The 24625-nt window shown below is 44.5% G+C and overlaps 2 protein-coding genes across 5 annotated transcripts in view; one reads left to right on the top strand and one right to left on the bottom strand.

Moving 5' to 3' along the window:
* COL4A2 (collagen type IV alpha 2 chain) overlaps positions 1-352 on the bottom strand; it is a 209548-nt gene extending 209196 nt beyond the window's left edge. The window contains exons 1-2 of one of the 4 annotated variants that reach the window (XM_081944378.1): positions 319-352; positions 203-284 (exon numbers count right to left, since the gene is read on the bottom strand). The gene's annotated coding sequence lies outside the window, so the exon portion shown is untranslated. Of the gene's footprint in view, positions 1-37; positions 171-202 lie in introns of those variants that run through there. The other 3 variants (XM_081944380.1, XM_081944377.1, XM_081944379.1) reach the window with 3 other exon arrangements.
* A 53-nt stretch (positions 353-405) lies between these two features.
* LOC309387672 (uncharacterized protein) overlaps positions 406-24625 on the top strand; it is a 166465-nt gene continuing 142245 nt past the window's right edge. The window contains exon 1 of the mRNA XM_081944381.1: positions 406-636. Coding sequence (XP_081800507.1) covers positions 547-636 — 90 coding nt within the window. The 5' untranslated portion in view covers positions 406-546. The remainder of the gene's footprint in view (positions 637-24625) is intronic.

Here is a 24625-nt window from a genome sequence, read left to right as displayed (position 1 = left end):
CGCCGCGTGGAATAACTTTTTCCCTCAGGTGGCTTACCCGGCTGGGGCGGGGAGGGGGTGACGACACACCCGAAGCCCTGAGACGCGAAAGTAGCGCTCGGGGAGCCTTCCGGGGTCTGGGGCCACGAAGGGAGCGTGAGAGGCGACCTCTCCCACGAGGCGGGCTGAAAGCTGACGGCGGCCTTTGCAGGTATGGACTCACCTTCCAGTCCCCGCAGCTCCCTCAGGCTGCCGCTCGACCAGCCCGCATCCTTCCTTCGGACGCGATGGGCCCCTGGCTTTCAATGATCTTCCGCGGGAGACGGCGGAACCGACCGACTCCTCCTCGGCGGCTCCTGTATCTCACGCTGTCCCAGGGGCCGGGGGCGGAGACAGGCGGGGAAAGGAGCGGCCGCTGCCGCCCACAAGCGGGGCCCAAGAATCAAGCTCGCCTTTCCGGTGCTAGAGACGCTCCAGGCGGGACAAGGGAAAGGAGGCTGACGGTATCAGCCCCGTTGGGCACGGCCACGTGTGAGCACCGGTGGGGCGGACGGTGCTTTCGCGACGATGGGTAGCAGCCTGGCGGGGCCGGGCATCGCGCTCCTCTTAGCGGTGCTGCTCGTTCCAGGGTGGCGGTCCGGGTCGGAGGCGGCGGGGGTGAGTATTGCCTACCTGCCTCGGATGGCTCGCTTGGCTGTTCTCTCTCCCTTTTCCCTGCACGCCGCCGTCAGCGGCATCCGGGCCCCCCACCCCCTCCGAGCCTCGTCTCAAGCCTTTACTGTACCTCGAAGAAGCGTTTTCTAAACTCCCCAAATCCGGTGGCAAGTAATAGCTTGCTTCCTATTTCCCGCAGCGCCCCACTGAGCAGACCACTCACGGGAGGTCTCTTTCTCTTCGGGTGTAGATCTCTGCCGCCGCTAAAGCTACTCCCGATGCAGAAGGCAGGGCAGGGGAATCCGGCATCGTCTTGTAGGCTAGTCCTGATGTCAGTTTTTAAGACAGAGTCGGCGGCATGCCGGGTGCACAAAAGCAGTATGTGTGGGAGTAATGATGTACTTATTACAGGTCTGTCGATTTATTTGAGGAGCAACCTAAAGCCCTGCATGTATTAATGGTTTTATTACATTTGTAAATAAATAAATTGTTGCTATCATATAAATGTTTGGCATTAACGTCCGAAGTAAAACAATTGCCTTTGTGTTTGAAAATAGCCACTTTAGTTTTGGAACACATGGGCGTTTGCTAATTTGCTGTTCAATTTCATTTATTCAAGTTGCTTTAAATTCATTGTTTGAAGATGTTATTAAGATGTCTCTGTAGTGAGCTAAAAGCACCCACATACTATTTTTGCATTAAAAATGCAAAACTAGTGGTAATTTATGGTCAATAAACTATGTTTTTCTGAATGAAACCATTACCTATGTTTACAAACCACAATGAGCCTTAAATTAGCCCTCCACATTGTAGTCTATTATGTGAACCCACTTATAGATTTATTGGAGTGTTAGAAATGGAACAATGTAATCTCACTATTTATTATGGGAACTTCTAAATCCAAATTTATATCATGAATAAAATGCATATAACTCTATAAACTTAACTTCCATCTAGACAAGATGGATGTTTTACTGTGGTTGGGAGATTTGTTTGTTTTTGTTTTCGAATGAAACTATGTTCTCCAAAGTACCAGACTTTCAATTTAATCAATGTTATCAGTTGTTTATATGACCTGTAGGGTCATAAAAGCTTCCATTATTTAAGATTTCTGGATCAACTTTACCTTGCTAGAAAGGAAGAACCTAGATGTCAGATATCTTGTTATCATTCCAAACAACTTTATTCTAGCTTGCCAGTCTTTTTACCAAATTACTCCCCCCCCTTTTTTTTTTTTCTAATCTATGTACGGGTAATTTTTCCCCTGGTAATTTCATCACAATTGATACGAAACGGCTTTACTGAGTGCTCCAGAGGGAAGAAATGAAGGATAAAAAATAGTTGATTTGTTCCTATCCATTTCATTAATTATGATTGATTGGCACTGATTGGCAAATATCAGTCTAAAACAAAGGTTCTTAATCTTTTTCTGCCATGTCTGAAGAAATCTACAAACCTCAGAAAAATAATCTTAATCACTTAAAATAAAATAAAAACATACAGAGATTTCTGAAGGAAACAGATTAATTGCATGTCAACCTGGGTTCAGGCCCTGGCATAGAACTGAACATATCTTTATTACCCTCTTTGATGGCCTCTGACAAGACTGGGATTAAGGGAGAATGACCCCTCCCCCTAATCTTGTTTTATTTTTCAGAGGGATCTGATACCATCAACTGCTGGGCAGGCTGCAAGATGGGGGGGGGGGGCATAATGTTGCACTGGTTCGCCATCCTTTACAGCTAGTTCCAATTTGTGGCTCTGGGCAGACAGAAGTCAACCCTGGTTACTCAATTATGGTGTGCTGCAGGATTCAACTCTTTTCCTCCTTTCCTTTAATATCTACATGAAGCCACAGGGGGAGTGATATGTCAGCATGGGATGAAATATAAATATATAATAATCCAGTGATGCATTCCTGCCCACAGTCAGAAAAGTGATGTGCTGAAGGCATTGTCTTGAGGCCTAGAGATTCTTAGAAATACGATCAGAAAGAACAGACTTAATCCTGAAAGAAAAAATGGCTATGGATATGAAAAGCCTCTGATTCTAAAGATATGTCTCTCTCTGTTTCTGAAGAAGGTTGAAGCTCCCTGAGCAGAGGGTGTTCATGATTTAGGGTTTTTCTGGATTTTTGGCCCTTGTCTGAATACCAAATATGATATCTAGTGTACCCATTGCAATTGTTTCTGGGTCAGGAAACACTGCACACTGTTACGCAGACCGTCATCATTTGACAATTGGACTGTTTAATATATTCAGGATTCTACCCTTGAAGACCATCTAAATTCTAGGAGCTTAAACCAGTAGTTTGCTAGGTAATGATGGGCTCTTTAAGAGCTGCCCATGTAAAACACATCTACTCTATAAACTGCTTAGATGCCAATCAGCTTCCAGGTGTAAATCAAGGTGATGAACACCACCTTCAAAACCCTACAGGATGTCTTCAGGACTTGGTTATTCAAGATCTCCCATAATAAACTTAATATGTTAATCCAAAAAGATCTAGAAGATGAATCCTAGAAAATGACATAGAAATATTAAGGAATAAAATGAAATAATAGACTGAGATGAAATATATATATCAGAAGGACATTAAAAATCTGGATTTATGTTTGCTACAACTAATACTTGGAAATTAATAGAGACCGTTGTCTCTCTCTCTCTATTGAAATACAATCACTGGAAAATTTCACAATTATTTTGTTAGCTAGAACTTCTAGAAATTGTTATTTGGTAATATTTATTTATTTATTTATTTATTTAAACTTATTAGTCGCCCCCTCTCCCCACAGGGACTCGGGGCGACGTACACAAGCAACAGTCAGCACAGTGTCATACAGAGGAGGTAAAAAATAAATAAATAATTACAATACTGAAAAAGGTTAAAACCCCAATAACATTAATAGTTTAAAAACTAAAATTGACAATTAAAAATGACCTAGGGGTGGAAAAGTTGTCGAATTATGCCAGGCCGGCTAGCCGAAACAGGTGGGTCTTCAGTTTACTGCGGAAGGAGCGGAGATCGGTTGTTGTTCTAATGTCTGGGGGGAGGTCGTTCCAAAGGGTAGGGCCCGCCACAGAGAAGGACCTACTCCTGGGCACTGTCCTCTGACAATCTCTAGAGGACGGCACCCGGAGGAGACCCTCTCTGTGTGAGCGAATGGGTCGCAGGGATGTATGGGGCAGGACACGATTCCGCAGGTAACTAGGCCCTATGCCATGGAGCGCTTTGAAGATGGTAACTAACACCTTGAAGCGCACCCGGTAGGCCACAGGAAGCCAGTGCAGCTCGCGCAGGAGCTGTGTTATATGGGAGAACCTCGATCTCCCCATAATTACCTGCGCGGCTGCATTCTGGACCAACTGCAGTCTCCGGGTGCACCTCAAGGGGAGAGAGCATTACAGTAGTCCAGGCGAGACATCACCAGCGCGTGAGTGACTGTGTGCAGGGCCTCCCGGTCCAAAAGGGGTCGCAATGGGCGCACCAGGCGAACCTGGTGGAACGTCCCCCTCGCTACGGCTGCCACATGATCTTCCATAGCCAGCCGGGCATCAAGGAGGACGCCCAAATTGCGTGCCCATTCCACCGGGGCTAATTGTTCATCCCCGATGGCCAGCGATGGAATGTGCTGGTTGTACCGGGGTGCCGGAAGCCACAGCCACTCTGTCTTGGAGGGGTTGAGCTTGAGCCTGTTGTCACCCATCCAGACCCGCACGGCTTCCAGACAACGGGACATCACTTCAACTGCCTCGTTGGGGTGGTTTGGGGTGGAAATATACAGCTGAGTGTCATCAGCGTACAGATGATATATCACCCCAAAACCACGGATGATCTCGCCCAGCGGTTTCATATATGTGTTGAACAGGAGAGGCGAGAGGATTGACCCCTGTGGGACCCCACAAGTGAGGGGCCTCGGGGTCGACCTCTGCTCCCCTGTCAACACACATTGCGTCCGGCCAGAGAGGTAGGAGCGGAACCACCGCAATACGGTGCCCCCGATCCCCAACCCCTCCAGACGGCGCAATAGGATACCATGGTCGATGGTATCGAAAGCCGCCGAGAGGTCTAATAGGACAAGGATTGAGGAACAACCCCCATCCTTTGCCCTCCAGAGATCATCCACCAACGCGACCAAGGCCGTCTCCGTGCTGTGACCGGGTCGGAAGCCGGACTGGCGCGGGTCTAGATAATCATCTTCCACTTGTGGAGTGCCACAGGGGTCGGTCCTCTCGCCTCTCCTGTTCAACACATATGTGAAGCCGCTGGGTGAGATCATCCGTGGTTTTGGGGTTGAGTATCACCTCTACGCTGATGATACTCAGCTGTATATTTCAACTCCAAACCACCCCAACGAGGCTGTCGAAGTGATGTCCCGGTGTTTGGAGGCCGTCGGGGTCTGGATGGGGGACAACAGACTTAAACTCAACCCCTCCAAGACTGAGTGGCTGTGGCTACCGGCACCTCGGTTCAGCCAGCTGATCCCATCGCTGGCCATAGGGGGCGAACAATTGCCCCCTGTGGAACGGGCGCGCAATTTGGGCGTCCTCCTTGATGCCCGGCTGTCAATGGATGACCATGTGGCAGCCGTGGCAAGGGGGGCGTTCCACCAGGTTCGCCTGGTGCGCCAATTGCGCCCCCTACTGGACCGGGATGCCCTACGCACGGTCACTCATGCGCTGGTGACGTCCCGCCTGGATTACTGCAACGCTCTCTACATGGGGCTGCCCTTGGGACACGCCCGGAGACTGCAGTTAGTTCAGAACGCAGCCGCGCGGGCTGTGATGGGGAGTACGAGGTACTCCCACGTAACACCTCTCCTGCGCGAGCTGCACTGGCTGCCTGTGGTTTTCCGGGTGCGTTTCAAGGTGCTGATTACCATCTTTAAAGCGCTCCATGGCACGGGACCTAGTTACTTGCGGGATCGCATCCTCCCACATACATCCCTGCGGCCAATACGCTCACACAGGGAGGGACTTCTCCTGGTGCCGTCCACTAGGCAATGCCAGCGGGCGACACCGAGGAGTAGGGCCTTCTCTGTGATGGGCCCAACCCTCTGGAATGACCTGCCCCCCGACATTAGAACCACTTCTGACCTCCGCTCCTTCCGGCAAAAACTGAAGACCCACCTGTTCCGACTAGCAGGCCTGGCATAATTCAACTGTCCCTCCTGGCAAATGTATTATATCTGGTTATTTTAGGGTTTTTTAATTTACTGTATTTGTTTTTAGGGGTTTGAATTTATTTTATATCTGCTTTGTACAGTTCTTTTAACTACATTTTAACCTCCTCCATGTCAATTGTCAACTCTACATATTTAATTTAATTTTATTGTATCCTGTTATATTTTGTATGAACTGTACACCGCCCCGAGTCCCTTGCGGGAGACGGGGCGGTCTAGAAGCATTAAATATTATTATTATTATTATTATTCCTCCAGGTGACGCGGGAACTGCTGAGCCACCACACTCTCAACAACCTTCGCTAAAAAAGGAAGGTTGGAGACAGGACGATAATTTGCTAGCTCCATTGGGTCCAGAGAAGGCTTCTTGAGCAGGGGTCTCACCACCGCCTCTTTCAAGGCGGTTGGTAAAAGGCCCTCACCCAACGAAGCGTTCACCAGTCCCAGTAGCCAGCCTCGTGAACCCTCCCAGGAGCCCAGTATCAACCAGGAGGGGCACAGGTCCAATAAACATGTGGTGGCTCGCAGTCGCCCACGCAACCTGTCCAAAATTTCGGTGACAACAGGGTCAAACTCCTCTCAGCGTGGAATCTCAAGACTAGCCTCGGACGTCCCCCCTGGAGCACTGGAGTGGGTCCACCCCCTCCGGATCTGATCAATTTTATCCTGCAGGTATTCCCCAAACTCCTCTGCCCTGCCCTGCAATGGGGGGTCCCGTTGTCCCTGCGACAGCAGGGAGCGGGTCACCTGAAACAGGGCAGCAGGGCGGTTCTCTGCGGATGCTATAAGGGTGGCACAATATTGACGTTTGGCCACCCTTATTGCCACAAGGTAGGTCCTTAAGTAGGCTCTTACCTGTGTTCAATCGGATTTGGAGCGGGAGGATCTCCACTTGTTCTCTAGGCATCTCCTGTGGCGTTTCATCGCCCTTAGCTCCCCGTTAAACCAGGGAGCCCGAGTCGATCGTTGCCATCAGAGAGGCCGCAAAGGCGCAACCCGGTCCAAGGCCCCGGCGGCCGCACTGTTCCACGCGGCTACCAGGTCCTCTGCCCGGGAGCGGGACAGGTCTGCAGGAGGTGGCCCAAGCTCCGCCTGGAACCTATCTGGTTCCATCAGACGCCTGGGGCGGAACCATCTGGGACCAGCTGGTTCCGCCTCCCCGTGGCGGGGGGTAGCGCCAGGGAAGTCCAGTTGGAGAAGTGAGTGATCTGACCATGACAGGGGCGTGATGACTAAATTCCCTCTTCCCAGATCACTCGTCCACTGGTCGGAGACAAACACAAGATCCAGTATGTGGCCTCTTTCGTGTGTGGGGTCCCGAACTACTTGAGTCAGATCCATGGCTGTCATGGAAGCCATGAATTCCCGGGCTGCCTCGGATGCCTCTCCCGTCGACGGCAGATTGAAATCCCCCATCACTAATAACTTGGGGGTCTCAACCGCCATCTCCGCGATCAGCTCGAGGAGTCCGGGCAGGGCCATTGATGTATGGCGGGGAGCCAGGTATACTATCAACAGACCCAACTGACTCCCTGGGCCCCATTTCACGCCCAGAGACTCACAACCAGATGTCTGCGACACAGTGAATTCTCTTGGAGCCAAATCTTCCCGGATGATTATCGCTACCCCACCACCCCTACCCTGGGCCCGTCGCTGATGGAATACCCGGTAACCTGGAGGGCACATTTCCCCGAGGGGCAACCCCCCCTCCGGGCCCAACCAGGTTTCCGTTATTCCTGCGAGGTCCGGCTCCCCCTCTGAGATCAAGTCCCTGATGAGGGGGGCCTTGTTAACCACGGACCTCGCGTTACATAACATCACCCTAAGGCCCAGGCTCTGCCGATCCTGTCCACCTAGACTGCGGGGGTTGGTACAAGCGACCGGGCATGTCCAACAGCCCCGGTCTCCCAACCGACCATGCGTTCTTCTGGTGTCCTCGCGCCCGCCCCTCCCTACGACCGTCGCTATCGGAATCCCCCCTATAGGAATACTGTATCCTCTCGCCTCCCCCACTCCGCTCCCCTCCGTCCTGATCCCACCTGTTGACCTGGCTGTATCCATACCCCCAGGTTGAATAACCCTCCCCCCCTCCCTGGAACCCCTTAAAAATTCTAAAAAACATTTCGCTAAGAAACCCCTAATCCCCCGCTTCCTCCACCTCTCTGGGTTAATAAACCCTTCATCGAGGTGGGCCCTCACCAGGCCCTTAATATCTAAAGGGCCATATGTTAACTATATCTGTGCTAAGTGCAGGTAATCCTGAATTTACAACAGTTCATTTAGTGACTGTTCAAAATTACAATGGTGCTAAAATGTGACATGACCATTTTTCACATTATAATCACTGCAGCATCTGCATGGTAATGTGATCAAAATTCAGATGCTTTGCAACTTGATTCATGACAGTTGCAATGTCCTGGGGTCATATGGTTACCTTTTGTGACCGACTGACAAGTAAAGTCAATGGGAAGCCAGATTCACTTAACAACCGTGTTACCAACTTAACAACTGCAATGATTTACTTAACAACTGTAGCAAAAAAGGCCTTAAAATGGGGCAAAATCAACTTAACAAGTGTCTTGCTTAGCAACAGCAATTTTGGGTTCAATTGCAGCTATAAGTTGACAACTACCTAGAGAAGGTTTGACTGGGTAGCTGAAAAGGGTCTAAATATCTATATTATCCATCACATTCCTCCACCATAGCCTGCTCAGTCACCTTTCCTGTAGGGGTTGGGGGAAGGCAAATTGAATACAGTTTCTCTGGATGTAGAAAAGGTATTTTTAGCAGAGACCTCCTAGTATCTGATAATCTAACATCTGAAAATCTTACCTTATTTCAGTACAAATATTCTTTTTATTCTCATATGTATTATTGAACATTTTAATCCGACAAGAAAAAAGAATAACAACTCACTAAACAACCACCTCCTTTAGCAAGTGAGATTCTGGTTCCAATTGTGGAATGTAAGTCAAGGACTACCTGCAGACCTTTATAATTTTCTGTTGTATAATCCTAGAAACTTAACTTTTTAGTGTAGTGTTGAATTTCATTAATTTAGGTAAAAGTATTGCTTTTTTTAGTCTGTAAAAGTTCTATGTCAACATTTGAGTGTTACATTTATTGACCCATAAACGTATCATAGAGCCATATTGCTGCATACATTCCATTAGCAATACTAAAGAATCCTTTGGTAGGAATAGCAATAGCACTTAGACCTACCGATATATACCGCTTCACAGTGCTTTATAGCTTTCTTTAAGCAGTTTACAGAGTCAGCATATTGCCCCCAACAATCTGGGTCCTCATTTTACTGACCTTGGAAGGATAGAAGGCTGAGTCAACCTTGAGCCAGTGAGATTTGAACTGCGGAACTGCAGCTAGCAGTCAGCTGAAGTAGCCTGCAGTGCTGCACTCAATTTATGGCCTTGAGTTGCTAACTTAACTATTAACATTTTATTTTCCTCAGGGAAAATAATCTGATAAACAAAATAAAATAGCTTGGAGTAAAAGTCACATAATCACCATATATATGAAAGGGCTCATTACAACTAGCACCAACTAGAGCCCTGGTGGCACAGTATTGCAGGCTAGCTGTGCTCACAGCTAGGAGTTTGATCCTGACCCGCTCAAAGTTGACGCAGCCTTCCATTTTTCTGAGGTTGTTAAAATGAGGACCCAGATTGTTGGGGGAAATATGCTGACATTTGTAAACTGCTGAGAGAGTGCTGTAAAACATGTAGGTCTAAGTTCTATTGCTAGAAACAATACTTATTCTTTGAAAAATTTCTTACATTCCTATCAAGCAACTGGCAATGATATTTGGTTTTTCAAATCAGTATAATATGTATATGTACATGTGTACACACACACACACACACATCTCCACAGGTCAATGAAGGTGATATTTTGGCTGGTCATGAATGAGTTAGTTACTGATGACTGCTGTTATTACAGAAGCTCTTCCTAAAGCAGTTTGGAATATTCTCCTCTTGAGTCAGAAGCTGTGGTTTCTTCTTTGTTCCAAATTCTTGACTTTTTGGGATCTTGTTCATTATATCATCATGAATTAAACAATTAAATATTTTTTTAATTATTTAGCTGCAGGAAGAGTTAGGCTGAAATGATTCAGCAATGTGCATCTGAATTCAAGGAAATTCTAACCTACTGTGATATAGAAATGTTGTTAGTATGTTTTTTTTTAGCTGAACCTAAGCATTCAGAAGCAAAGATCACTGGGATTAAGAGATCTGATTCTCAAATAAATTTGCATATGTTTTGTAATTTATCACAGAGCATTAGGTTATGGTGCTAAACGACTTCTAAATGAAAATGTGTTTATTCTTTCATTAGGTTGTCACATAATTTCTTAGTTTAAATTGACATTCTGTTAGCCAAAGTTTATATTTTCCAAAATTCATTCTAGAAAACTATAGTATAAATAATAAATAATCATTAATCTCATAATAAAGATAAATGTTTTTTTATTATAATCTCTGAAACTTCCCATTTCTTACCTGCAGTTCCATTGAGCAAACAGTATTCACTAATATTCCTGACTGTCTTATAGAGGAATAATGCTGGTTTTGACATTAGGAATATTTCAAATATTTAAAGCCTCTGATAAGCAGGAACTTTTAAGGGCACTGTCCAGTGAATTTTTCTACCTAGACTTCTGGAAGTGAGATGGTTTCACTCACATCCTAAAGATCCCATGCTAATTGAGCCGGCCTGACCATGAGGCAAGATAAACTCTACCACTTAGTTAGTTGGTCAGTTGGGAATACACATTTCTCACACCCCTTAGCTGAAGAAAAAGCTAGGCACTATTCATGGATGCTTGGGGAACACCTGGTCAATGCTACCAACCAGAAACTATAGCCATCTCCAGACAGGTTGTTGCTGCAGTTTGAGCAAAGCCAAAATCGAATATTTCAGATCAAAGAGCATCTAGCCTGCAGCCACTGTCTGAATGCTCTTTGGTTTCCTAGGACCCATTTGCTGCTTTGATATGAAGCTGAGTTTTGAGGCATGCCATAAGAATGAGAGCCAACCTGAACAACAGCTTACAAAGTTGCCTCTCAGGAGGACCCAACTCTTATGCAGTCTACTTTTTCACCTGACCATTGACTGGACTCTCTGTTCCCTAGGGCTGGGTTTAGCTTGTGCTTAAATTCTAGGCTGGGAACACACTGCAGTCCAGAGAGATTTTCCCTAATAGGAACATTTTATTTTATTTTATTTCACGCTTCTTAATAAAATAAGATTAAAACTTTTAAAAAAAATATAAAATCATGCTTTAGAACTTCTTCTAATGTAAATGCTCAGAGGTAGAAATACTATTCAATAATAGCATTTTAGTAACAGCAAACAATGGTTCTTTTTATTTCAATGGACTGTTTATGGCATGGTATTCTAGTTTCTATGCTTAGAAGGAAACAGGTATTCAGTCAATGGCTGCCTGATCATCTAGACATGATCTTATTAAAAGAGTAGGATCCCAGAATATGAAAAAAAAAACTCTAGGTTCCTCTGGCAATGCTTGATTTTTGCTTGTCCTTATGTTTGTTTGTTTTTGTTTGTTTTTATTGGATTTATATGCCGCCCTTCTCCCAAAGGACTCAGGGCGGTGTACAACATTAAAAAACACACATCTCAAAAAGTTAAAAAGAAATTAAATATATATCCAAAAAAAACAAATCGAATTTATAAAACAATACATTTAAAAATGAGTTAAAATTAACAGGCCAGGTCGGCTTGCTGGAAAAGCCAACTTTTTAGGGCGCGTCGGAAGGATCAGAGGTCAGGGATTATGCGAAGCTCCGGGGGCAGCTCATTCCAGAGGGAAGCCACTCCCACAGAGAAGGCTCTCCCCCTGGGGGTCACCAGCCGACACTGTCTGGCCGATGGCACCCTGAGGACGCCAACTCTGTGGGATCGTACTGGACGGTAGGAGGCTACTGGTGGCAGTAGGTGGTCTCGCAGGTACCCTGGGCCTAAGCCATGGAGCGCTTTAAAGGTCATAATTAATACCTTGAATCGCACCTGGAAAACAACCGGCAAATGGTCACGGCCGTCAGTTGTTCTTCTAAACTAAGCCGCGTATCCAGGAGGACTCCCAGATTGCAAGCCTTCTCTGAGGGGGCTAAAATTTCTCCCCCTATCACCAAAGATGGAACAAGGTATACAAATTGGGATGGCGGAAACCACAGCCACTCAGTCTTGGAGGGATTGAGCTTGAGCCTGTTCCTCCCCATCCAGATCCGCACAGGCCCAAGACATCGGGACATCACGTCGAGGGCATCGTTTGGGTGGTTTGGGGTAGAGATGAAAAGTTGGGTATCATCAGCATATTGATGATACCGTATCCCAAACCACGGATGATCTTGCCCAGCGGTTTCATATATATGTTGAATAGGAGGGGTGAGAGAACCGACCCCTGGGGCACCCCACAAGTGATGCGCCTGGGGGTCGATCGCTGCCCTCCAGTCAACACAAACTGTGACCGATCCGACAGGTAGGAGGAAAACCACCGTAAAACGGTGCCTCCCACTCCCAACCCCCCGAGTCATCACAGTAGGATACCATGGTCGATGGTATCGAAAGCCGCCAAGAGGTCTAATAGGACCAGGACAGAGCAGCAGCCCCTGTCCCGGGCCCGCCAGAGATCATCGACCAACGCGACCAATGCCATCTCCATGCTATACCCAGGCCTGAAACCTGACTGAAACGGATCCAGGTAGACAGCGTCATCCAGGTACTGGGGAAGCTGACGTGCTACCACACTCTCGACAACCTTTGCTACAAAGCGAAGGTTGGAGACCGGACGATAGTTGGCTAAAGAAACTGGGTCCAGGGAAGGCTTCTTAAGGAGGGGCCTCACCACCGCCTCCTTCAAGGCGGTGGGAAAGAACCCCTCTCTTAATGAAGTGTTGGTAATCACCTGGAGCCAGCCTCGTGTCACCTCCCGGGAAGCCGAAACTAACCAAGAGGTACACGGGTCCAGCACACAAGTGGCAGTACTGAGTCTCCCCATAATCCTGTCCATGCCTTTGGGGGTCACAGGGTCAAACTCATCCCAGATTGCCTCCTCAAGATTCACCCCCCCGGCTCGTCCGAATCTACCCAGTCAGAGTCCAAGCCTGTCCGGATCTGAGCGATTTTATCCTGCAGATACTGAACAAATTCTTCAGCCCTACCTGCAAGGGGTCTTCCCCAGTTCCTTGGTTAAGTAAGGAGCGGGCCACCCTAAACAGGGCAGCTGGGCGGTTATCTGCGGACGCGATAAGAGCGGAAAAATGTTGCCGCTTTGCAGCTTCTATCGCCACTAAGTAGGATTTAATATGAATTCTTACTAGTGTTCAATCAGATTTGGACCGACTGGCCCTCCAGCCACTCTCTAGGCGTCTTTTCTGGTGTTTCATCTCCCGGAGCTCCTCGGTAAACCAGGGAGCCACCCGGGATCGACACCGGGTCAGAGGCCGCAAAGGCACAACGCGATCCAAGGCCCCAGCGGCCGCCCTATTCCAGGCTTCTACTAGGGCTTCGGTCGAGTTGTGAGCAAGGGATTCAGGAAAAGTCCCAAGCTCCATCAGGAATCTTTCGAGGTCCATCAGGTGCCTGGGGCGGAACCATCTAGTCGGTTCCACCTCCCTGCGGCGAGGGGTAGCGGTATGGAAGTCAAGCTTGATGAGGAAATGATCGGACCATGACAAGGGTTGAATAGAAATATCCCCTAAATCTAGATCATTCATCCACTGCCCAGAGACAAAAATCAGGTCGAGCGTGTGTCCCCCGTTATGGGTGGGGTCTTGAATTAACTCAGTTAGGTCCATAGCTGTCATGGAAGCCATGAACTCCCGAGCTGACTCGGATGTCTTGCCAATGGAAGGCAGATTGAAATCCCCCAGGACCATGAGCCTGTGGAAATCAACTGCCAATCCAGCTAACACATTCAGCAGCTCCGGCAGGGCCGGTGAAGCGTAGCAGGGAAACAGGTATGTAACAAAAGGCGCACCTGAGCTCCAAGGCCCCACTTCACAAAGAGGGACTCCCACCCGCCTATCTGAGGCACAGTGACCTCCTGAGATCTGAGACTTTCCCTAATAACCACCGCCACCACCACCCCGTCCCTGCCCTGGGCTCTTGGCTGGTGAAATGCCCGGAAGCCTGGTGGGCGTAGTTCGCTAAGGGGCACACACCCCTCATGGCCCAACCAGGTCTGTTTCACATCCTGATGTATTTGGCTCCTTTTGTGCATAACAGACATAAAGAATCTACACTCTGAAAGCAGCAACAAGCTCCATCATTGAAATCCAAATATTGAATCTGATCCAGTCTCTATTTTTTGGCAGAGCTGATAAAATTTTGCATGATTAAGATTTCAGCTCCATGGAAATTTGGTTCATGTTGGCTTCTGAATTTCAAACGACTAATCTAAAAGCACAGATATTAGAAAGTAAATTACATTTGAACTGGTGACTTTAGTAGGTAGAGTATGTGTTTTGAACAGTTTGTGATTAGGATCAGGATGTCTCTAGAATTGTAGCTAAATTTTGTACTATCACTATGACAATTAGAAGTTTGGGGATTGATTTCTTTTCCAGGTGTATCTACAGCAGGCTTTATTGGATATAATAACTTATGTGCATTTAGTTTTTGACCATATATTTTAATAAACTATACTGAAAATTAACTTTTGCTCAATATTTTTTTACTCTGGTCCACATTTAGCATTTTAGCTATGGGACATCCTTTGGTATGTCCTGCTTTATTTAAGTAGTGGAATGTGATTTTATGATGGTGTAAAGAATTCACTGTGGAATGTGATGTCATCCTGAGCTTACTAAAAACACATTTTCATCTGGTGACTTTACCGTGGGAATAAGCCTTTAGTCATTTGAGAGCAGAATATTGGAAAAGCTCCGTGTTCTTTCATGGAAGCACTTTAATGTAAGACAAACTGACCCTAGAAAAAGAAATGAAGAAATAAAACCAAGTAATCATAAACCGATGGAAAAAGCTGTTACAGTGAAACATTCTGCCCCACTATCGGGGTGGGGGTGGGATAGATGGAATGGATTCTTACCCAGAGCAGGGGGTTAGTTGGCTGAATTATAAAGCCATTTTAACTTCTATGTTCCATGATTTTGTTATTATTTTTTACCGTCATTGCAAGACAGGCTCTCCAGGTAGATGTACATGTTTGGCTAAAATGTGGTTTGGTGCTTAATGGATAGTTTGTATAGTGCTCTAATTAATTTTTTAACAATAGCTAGGTACTATTATAATTTCCTGGATGCATATAAAACTTTGAATCATATGCTAATTTTAGTTGCTGGATATGTGCACAAACTAACATACTACATTGTAACTTAGCATGCTGTGCAAACATAGCCAAGGTGCTTAGTTAATGATCCAATGTTTTATACGAACCCAGGCAATTGAGTTAATCTAATGTAATAATGCACGATTCAAATAATCATAAATTAATATACTGCATAAGCAATTTAACTTAAAAATATTTTAATTTTTCCGTTAAAAAGAATAAAGGTTGAATTTACCAATGAAATAATTTCTTTGTTCTACTATCTTTATGAAACTCTCTTCCCAGCTATAGTAAATTATTTCCTATTGGTCACTAGTTTTTTAGGGGGAAAGTATTGAAAACAAATACAGTTTATACTTGGGGTACAAACAATAGTCACTTATTTAAGGACATAGCTGACTAAGCTACTCCAAATTTATAGTACCTGGTTTATCTAATGCCACTCCTCTTCACTCATTTTTAGGCAATCGATAATATGTTATTTCATTTATTTCATTGGGTAGCCTCTTTTGTCAATGTTTAGTAAACCAACAGCTCATTGATTGGCTTTGAATGCTCTATGAGCAGATACACCCATGATAAGGAGAGCTATCCAACAAGAAAACTAGAGCAAAAGAAATTCTCTTCATATAATTGCTTTGGATGACCTTGTAAGCTCAGAGATCCAAACTTCTCCTCTTGGAGAGGCTAAAGTCTTTTAAAGCCTTCAGTGAGCAGAGCATCTGGCAGTCTACATTGTAGTTATTGACAAAGGTCATTGAGAGGATTCCTCCCAAAGGACAGGATGCTATGAGGAAGGAAATAGGGTGGAGAAAATAAAGTACACAAATGACTGGAAGACTAATTTTTGCTATCAAGACTCACTCATGATTACTGTATCACTTTTTTGCACAGGAATGAGGCAAAAAAAAAGAAGGCGGATGTGTCTAGAAGCAAGAAATGAAGGAAGGATAAGGGAGGAGCAATCTTTTTCTTTTAAAAAAAAATTTGTACATTTTTCTTTCCCATTTTTATTACCCAAAACTGTTGGCCTGTAGGTAAATCTTGTTGAGTCTTGCTGTCTAAAAGGGACCTTAAACAGAGCTGCTGGAGCACAGCCCACTAATAAATAAGGGTGAAATACTAAGTACATTGTGCCACTTTTATAGGTTCAAACACAAGCTTGTGCCTGTGTTCAAACAAATTCATTTCTAATTTTTCTTCAGTGATGGTCTAGAGTATTTCTTCATTTGCTTCATCTTCCTGAGCCATTCAGTAAATCAAGGAAGACTTTCGGATGTGAGGGTGAGAGAAGCTACAACCAACTTGATCATTTCAGTGATCCAGAGATGATCTAAGTCAGGGGTGTCAAACTTCCGGCCCATGGGCTGAATGTGTCACATGCTGGCCATGCCCACGCCTTGTTTAGCAAAGGGGGGAAGTCCCGATATGTCATGTGGTGACGATGTGAGTTTGACACCCCTGATCTAGGCACTTGGTGGAACTGCCTTTGAGATTGCTAGAAAACTCTCCAAACATTCCCCAGAATCTATCCAGATCCACAAGGCATCTGATGGGCTCAGTACTCCAGCTGCAGGGATTCCAAGAGGTAGTTAGCCTCTGGTGAGCAAGAGTCATGCAACCATGGCATTGGACACCCTATAACATCCTCCATTTTTAGTTCACCTATCAGTTGCTCTGAAGTGAAGATCAGTTGCTCATGAAGTAGGATGGACTTGAAATAACTTGTGTCAAACTCAGAGATGCCTAAATTCCTAATCTAGACCAGATCCTCCTCTAGAACATGGAAGTCATCCAGCACTATAAACTCAGGAGATTTCAATACCAGTTCAGTTGTGTGCTCTAGGTGACCAAGAAGGCATTGTGCTATGCAGCAAAGTGAGCAGAATCCTTCAACTGTTCCCAAAGTCACATTAAGGCAGTCAAAGCAACCCTGCACATAAATAGTGTTCCTACATCATCTCTATCCAATGGTCCTGGCATCAAAGTTGGTGCAGTCTTCAATAATCGGAAGGTCAGATCTCAGGCATTGCTATCTGCACCCAATCACTATTTGATAATACACAGTTATGTTTTTATTAATACTAATATTCAGTATACTATTCTTAACATAAACTATTGCCGATCTATTTTTCTCTACAATATTTTTGGTGTCTTTTAATTGTATCCGTCATTCCAAAAAAGGTTTGGCTGTATATAATTTTAATATTCTTCCATGCAAATAGATATCCGTATATCCAATATCATTTCTTAATTAAGATACATTTTCTTGATATATGTCTGCATTTACCTTGTTTTATAAAACCTTTATATGTGCAAGTTACTCTGAAAATAATTCCAGGAATGTTGTAATATCCTTCCGCTTCTTTCTTAGTTAATTTTTTAACAAAAATATATTTTGGCATCAAATATGCTTTTGTGTGAAATATATAGCCATAGTTTCCTTCCTCTACTACAGAGGTAGGCCAGCCAATCTTGGGTGATCTAAAAAAACAACAAAAGCAGCATCCCCAAAAAACTGAAGTCTAGAACTGATTAATATTTGGATGAAACACCACTGGAATATCTCAAGATTAGACTGGGAAGTTAAAAATAATCCTTAGAAGGAGATAATGGCAAACTTCTATATTATATGGATGTACCTTTCAAGTCACCAGAAGTTAATCTTGACTTGAAACAGATTGTATCTTTATGGTGGTACAGATTTCATTCAACTGCAGTTACAATTAACCTTTGCCAGCATAACAAATGGAGATGAACAATAGGTGTTGTAGTAGAGCAAAACAGGGAGAGTTGGTTATACCAGGCTTGTGCATAATTAGATCACATGACAAGATGGTGGATGAGTGTGCATCTAAGAGTTGGCTGGACAATAATAAGCATTACAAATTTTCCCAGTTGGGTTTCAGGTCCTCTAATAGCCACACGAGTATGGCTGGAGTGAAAGGGTTTGTGGAATTGTTTATGACAACTGCACCATGACCAGGAGCACTTCTCAAGAGATGACCAGTTGTGAGAGCCTGAACTAGGAGGGTGGCCTCTTAAGGTTCCTGCTGGGGCATCAACTGCATAGATGGATACCACTAGTCCTTTATAAACATCAACATCTCATCTCAGAACTGATGTTGAAGTTTTAGTCTGGGTAATTTCAACCTTCAAATCCTGGATGAGGATTATGATTGCCATAACATGATCTCAATCCCAAAGAGCTCCTGGTTTTTATCAAGAAGTCTAAAAAGATGCCTAGCAGGAGGAAACCAGAAGTGGACACAACTGAATATTGGTAAGAAATCACATTGAAGCTTACAGACAGTAGTGAAACATCCTTTCCTCAGATAACTGACCCCTACCCAGCATTTCCCAAAGCCTTGAAAATCTTCCCACAAATTTTGGGGTAGTGTGTCACTGGAGCTGGAGAAGTTGTTTATTTATGTGAGAGGTATGTTGCTTTTGGGGAGCTAAGAGTTGTTTTTATATTTTTATTGTTTTAACCTCCCCATAGCTATACTGCATGTGTTGTTATGCAGTGTTTTCTGGCATAAAGCCTGTAATAAAAGGTTGTTGTGGTGGGCAGTTATATAAACAAGTAAGTACACACTTCATCCACAGATTGGGCAGGAGGCTGTTTGATGTTTCCTGGACCCTTCTGCAGTTTTTTTAGCACATAAAGTTGCTCATATTTGCTCTGTCCTGAATGGCATTTGGGCAGAGCCCAATGTGGCAGTTTTGATCTTGTGGAACCTGAGAAAGGGATACCCTGTAATTTAGATACCCCCACCCATGCACTTGATCTATTTTCTGAGAATTCTTCTAGGATTTTTTTCCTGCCTCCAGAAGGTAGTCATTTCTACTCTGGGGGAGGCTGTGATGCTTCCCCTGTTAAAGGTCTGGACACTCTTCTGAAGATGCCTTCCCTGCACTTGACTGTTTTTGATGACTCAAAATAATGGTGGCAAATCAACTACAGAGGATCCCAGTTAAATAAATTATCTAGTTAAATACAGTTATATAAATTATCTAGAATCTTTTCAATCAAGACACAGATGTGGCAATGAATTGGCATGAGGAATGGCATTGGTTGTTGTGTCTAATTACCTTTATTAGCATCATGATGGGATATGTACATTGTTTTGCTCATATGAGATATTTTGTTGGTATTCAATACTATGAACCATGGTGTTATTCCAGTATCCTGCAGAGGCTTCATCCACAGATTGGGCAGGAGGCAGAGTTGGGAGGACTATTTTATAGTGGTTCTACTTCAGTGACAATTCCAATGAAGAGACAAGGGGCATCAATACTAGAGGCCCTGTGAATTGTTGAGTAGGATTCTTCAAGGCTTAGAGCTTTCCCCTATTTTATTTAACATTTATATGAAGTCCTTTGGGGGTTCAAGGTGAAATATCTTAGTTGTACATTGTCACTCCAAGCCAACCAGAGATATTGTCAAATTTCAAGGCTGTGAGAATCTGGATGGGTTGAAACAAACTCAGAATAATTCTCTTAAGCTAGTCCTTCTTATCATCATTACATAACAATTTAATAACATCATTTGGCTAAGGTTGTACCCTTGTAGGTTTTGCAAAGGTCGAGAAACTGGTTAAGAAACTGATTCTAAACGTTTGGTTGTAACTTTATTCATGTAGACCAGTGATGGCAAACCTATGGCACGTGTGCCACAAGTGGCATGTGGAGCCATTTGTCAAGGCATGCAAGGTGCTGCTCTGTCAGCTGGCCAGCACGCATGCGCGCGCTGGCCAGCTGACTTCACCTTTGTAAAAGCTATTTTTCGCCTTCCCCAGGCTCCAGAGGCTTTATAGGAGCCTGGGGAGGGCGAAAAGAGCCCCCCGCCCCCCCCCCGGAGGCTTCAGGGACCGTCCGGAGGCTTCCCTGTGGTTTTAAGCGCTCCGAAGGCTTCTGGGAAGCCTCCAGATGGTCCCTGAAGCCTCCGGGGGGCGGGGGGCTCTTTTCGTCCTCCCCAGGCTCCCATAAAGCCTCTGGAGCCTGGGGAAGGCGAAAAAAGCATGTAAAAATGGGGAGGTCGCGCATTGTCCGTGCATGGGCACTGGGGGGTCGTGCGTTGCATTATGGGTGCGGCACGCCCGCACACGACCCCCCTGCGCTCCCCACACTTGTGGCACGCGAGCCAAAAAAGGTTCGCCATCGCTGATGTAGACTATAGTAACAAAATCTTGACAGCAATAGCACTTAGACTTATATACTGCTTCATAATGCTTTATAGCAATCTATAAATACTGTATTCTAACTATGCACCACCAAGGCTGGCTCTTCTCACTTTCCACCCTGATATAGTCTAGTGCAGTGGTGGGCAACCTTTTTTTTCAACTGAGCCAAATCTCGCCAAAACCATGATTGAAATTTATTTTGAGAGCCACATTTTTAAAACCGAAAATACATAGGATGGTACACTGTTTTTAGTTTCAATAAACTCTGGCATTTGAAGCACGCAAGTCTTAAAGCTGTCAAGTTACAAGATCCTTGCATCCCTAACCCTTTAGCAAAAAAACCCCAAGGGGTCTTCAAACCTGACAGCTTTAAGACTTGTAGACTTCAACTCCCAGAATTCCTCCTCCAGTCATGTTGGCTCAGAAACTCTGGCATTGAAGCATGCAAGTCTTAAAGCTGTCAAGTTGCAAGACCCTTGCACCCCTAACCCTTTAGAAAAAAAAACCCAGGGGTCTTCAAACCTGACAGCTTTAAGACTTGTGGACTTCAACTCCCAGAATTTTTCCTCCAGTCATGTTGGCTCAGGAACTCTGGCATTGAAGCATGCAAGTCTTAAAGCTGTCAAGTTGCAAGACCCTCGCACCCCCAACCCTTTAGAAAAAAACCCAGGGTCTTCAAACCTGACAGCTTGAAGACTTGTGGACTTCAACTCCCAGAATTCCTCCTCCAGTTATGTTGGCTCAGGAACTCTGGCATTGAAGCATGCAAGTCTTAAAGCTGTCAAGTTGCAAGACCCTCGCACCCCCAACCCTTTAGAAAAAAAAACCCAGGGTCTTCAAACCTGACAGCTTGAAGATTTGTGGACTTCAACTCCCAGAATTCTGAGAATTGAAGTCCACCAACGGCATCAATCATATTAGCCCAGGGATCTGCAAAATTGGCTCTTAAGACTGGTGGACTTCAACTCCCAGAATTCTGAGAATTGAAGTCCACCAGTCTTAAAACAGCCAACTTTGCAGACCTCTGTGTTAGCCCAAAGCCTGGTGCTGGGCGGGCCTTGCTCCCCCATTGGTGGAGCTCCAAGAAGTGAGGAGGGAGAAAAAGAGACGGAAGCCAAGGAGCTTCCCCCCCCTCCCAGCAAAAATCTAACCGGGGAGCCGGGTGGGCAGTAGCAAATTAGCTGATCACGCCGCGTGATCACGTGACGTGATCGGCTAATTTGCTACTGCCCGCCCGGCTCCCCGGTTAGATTTTTGCTGGGAGGGGGCGGGGGAAAGCTCCTTAGCCTCCGTTTCTTTTTCTGCCTCCTCGCTTCTCGTCCCCGCCCGACTTCAGGATCCTCCCTAATCATTGTGGATCGAAAAGAAAAAAGGGAAAGAGGTGCTTGTTTTGAAGTGCCCGAGAGGAGGGAGGGGAGCGGGCGCCCGGCACACAGAAGAGCCGCATTAAAACGTGTAAAGAGCCGCTTGTGGATCGCGAGCCACGGCTTGCCGACCACTGGTCTAGTGAATTAGAGTGAAGCTAGGTCTGAGCTTCTTTCTCATGTTTCCTCTGTTTCCTGGGCTTAAAACAGGTTTTGGTTTTTAAAACCATACCTCCAAAGTCATTTCTGTGGCTCACTGCTCTCTCGGAAACAGGTGATCTGTGAATTTGGTGCTCACCTGGACTCTTGGTTTCTGCCTACCCTAGCAGCAGCAACTCATGCCATGAGCATCATTTCATTTGTGTAGCTCAGTATGGAGATGGGAATTAAATGAGGACTAAGAGCTGCAGTGGTGCAGTGGTTAGAATGCAGTACTGCAGGCTACTTGTGTTGACTGCCAGCTGCCTGCAATTTGAAAAATTCGAATCTCACCAGGCTCAAGGTTGACTGAGCATTCCATTCTTCCAAGGTCAGTAAAATGAGAACCCAGATTGTTGGGGACAATATGCTGACTCTGTAAATTGCTTAGAGAGGGCTGTAAAAGCACTGTGAAGCGATATGTAAATATCAACTTATATATTTAACGTTATATTAATATCACCTTAATAGTCAAAAGAAGTGAGGGAACAACTTTAGAATGCCCTGCCTTGATTCTCTTTAGTATAAGAGAGGGGGTACAGAGGTACTGACCATTCTGGAGAACTGGTAGCAGAAATTTTGAGTAGTTCGGAGAACTGGTAAATACCACTTCCGACTGGCCCTGCTCCTATCTATTCTCTGCCTCCCAAGTCCCAGCTGATTGGGAGGAAATGGGGATTTTACAGTATCCTACTCCAGCCATACCCGCCATGCCATGCCCACCAAGCCACACCCACAGGACCGATAGTAAAAAAAATTGAATCCCACCACTGTTGTGGCAGGTCTCCCCTCCTCAAGATATAGTGGGAGATGGGCCAGAAATTCCCAGAAGCCATCCTCTCTTCTTAGGACACTCTCCACACAGGCAAACTAAGCAAGCAAAGCTGTGCTTCAGCAGGCACTTGGTCCTTAAAGGTAGTTTTAGTCATGGGGTACCTTGGAGATTTCTCTTTAGTTCTTTAAAAAAACATGTTTACAATATGTGTAGGAATGTCATTACTCAGAATTCCTGTGGATTGAGGTAGGATATAAATTTGTCAAATAAATAAGCATTTCACTTACTTCAGCTCCATACTGATCACTATTCTTTTCACACCCTGTCATGTTACTTGTGAAATGTAGTTTGGAAGCATTCAATGAATCTTATTTCAAATGTCTCTATCTGTACACCTCCCTGGAATTTCATCTTTATTTCTGTGCTTTATTTTTAAAAATGCTTAATGAGAGAGCCACTTGTACTCTTTGTGATCTGTATTGTATGTTGCTGTGTATGATATTCCAGAGATTTTTGAGACTTCCTCCTATTCCTACGAGTAAGTCCTCTGAAGTTTTCCCCTGACAAAGTGAGCTAGGATTATACTTTTTTGCTTTTAAACATATGAAATAAGTACTTTTTCTAAGAGCAAATGTTTTTAGTTTGGCATTCCCGCCGTCAACTTTGACACAGACAGACTACAGGAAGTGATGGGTCATAGGAATCACACACTGGATTAGATCTCCATCCTGGCTCACATAACCATTTCCTGCATATGGGAAGAGATGCCCGAGGAGACATAAATAAATGATCTCATGGGAGATTTGAAGTTTTAACAATGTAGCAAAGCTAAATTTGGCAATAAGCGTGCTCATTATTTCTCAAGCTTTATCAACCAGATATTTTCAAAATGGGACTTAAGAGAGGAGATGTAATTTCCTCCTTTTGCATTTTATGTACAATATTTGTCTTATCTTGATTTTTTAAAATTTTAGATGGAGTTTTACTCCCTATTTTGGAAATATTTCATCTTTTAAAACAAGAAATCTCCTTTTTTCAAAAACAAATTTCCTATTGTCAGAAATATGCATATAGAAACTAGTGTTTCTAAGATTTGCATTTGATTAAATTTGTGAAAACACAAATTTTAAAAAGAACTCTAACTCTTGGGTCTGTGGAATTCTTTGCCTCCCCTTTTTTTAAAAAGAATTTTATTGGTTTTTGAACATTTATAGGGAAAGGTAAAAAGGGTAAAAAGAAAATTTTGGCAGCTCCCGTGCTAGTGGTAGAAATCCCCCCAAATCTCACAATTTTTACAATGTTAAAAACAATGTATAAAAGATAAGCATAAACAGAATCTTGTTTTACAGTATATCAACCATATGTTCAATAATCTATTTCTTTGTCACTTTCTAGTATATCAACAATTATCATAGTATTTCAGATACATTTATTTTTGTGACCTGAGCCTTTTCGATATTGCTCCCTCCTTCATATCTTGCACATTACTACCTTTTTCACCACCTCCCCTATTTTCGTCCTCTAGAAGAGAACTATGTTTTTTAATGAAGGCTTCAGCCTCCTCCACTGTATTAATTCTAATTCTGTTCCCCTCCCAAAAAATCAACATTCCCTCTGGCAATAACCATCTAAACCAAACTCCTTTATTGTATAATTTCTTTGATAAGGAGGAATACTTCCTCCTTTTTTCCCTTATTTTTTTCGGAATTTGCTTAAGGATGGTAATTTCTTTATCTTTATATTTTAATGGTCCCTCCCTTTGGGCCCCTAGCACCTCATCCCTCATGGTCCTCCTAAGAAACTTAACATGTACCTCCCTTGGAACATTGTGTGTTCTAGCATATGCTGAATTAATCCTGTAAACCAGATCCATATCCCACCACAACTGTTCTTTGTTTCTCTTAATATATTCTGCTAAAATTGTACTCATAATATCCTTAAGATCTTCATTTTCTGTC

Source organism: Natrix helvetica (genome assembly GCF_964273705.1).
Source record: "Natrix helvetica genome assembly, chromosome: 2".
NCBI classification, from domain to species: domain Eukaryota; kingdom Metazoa; phylum Chordata; class Lepidosauria; order Squamata; family Natricidae; genus Natrix; species Natrix helvetica.
The sequence above is the reverse complement of the archived record's forward strand: the minus strand, read 5'-3'. Positions and strand labels throughout refer to the sequence as shown.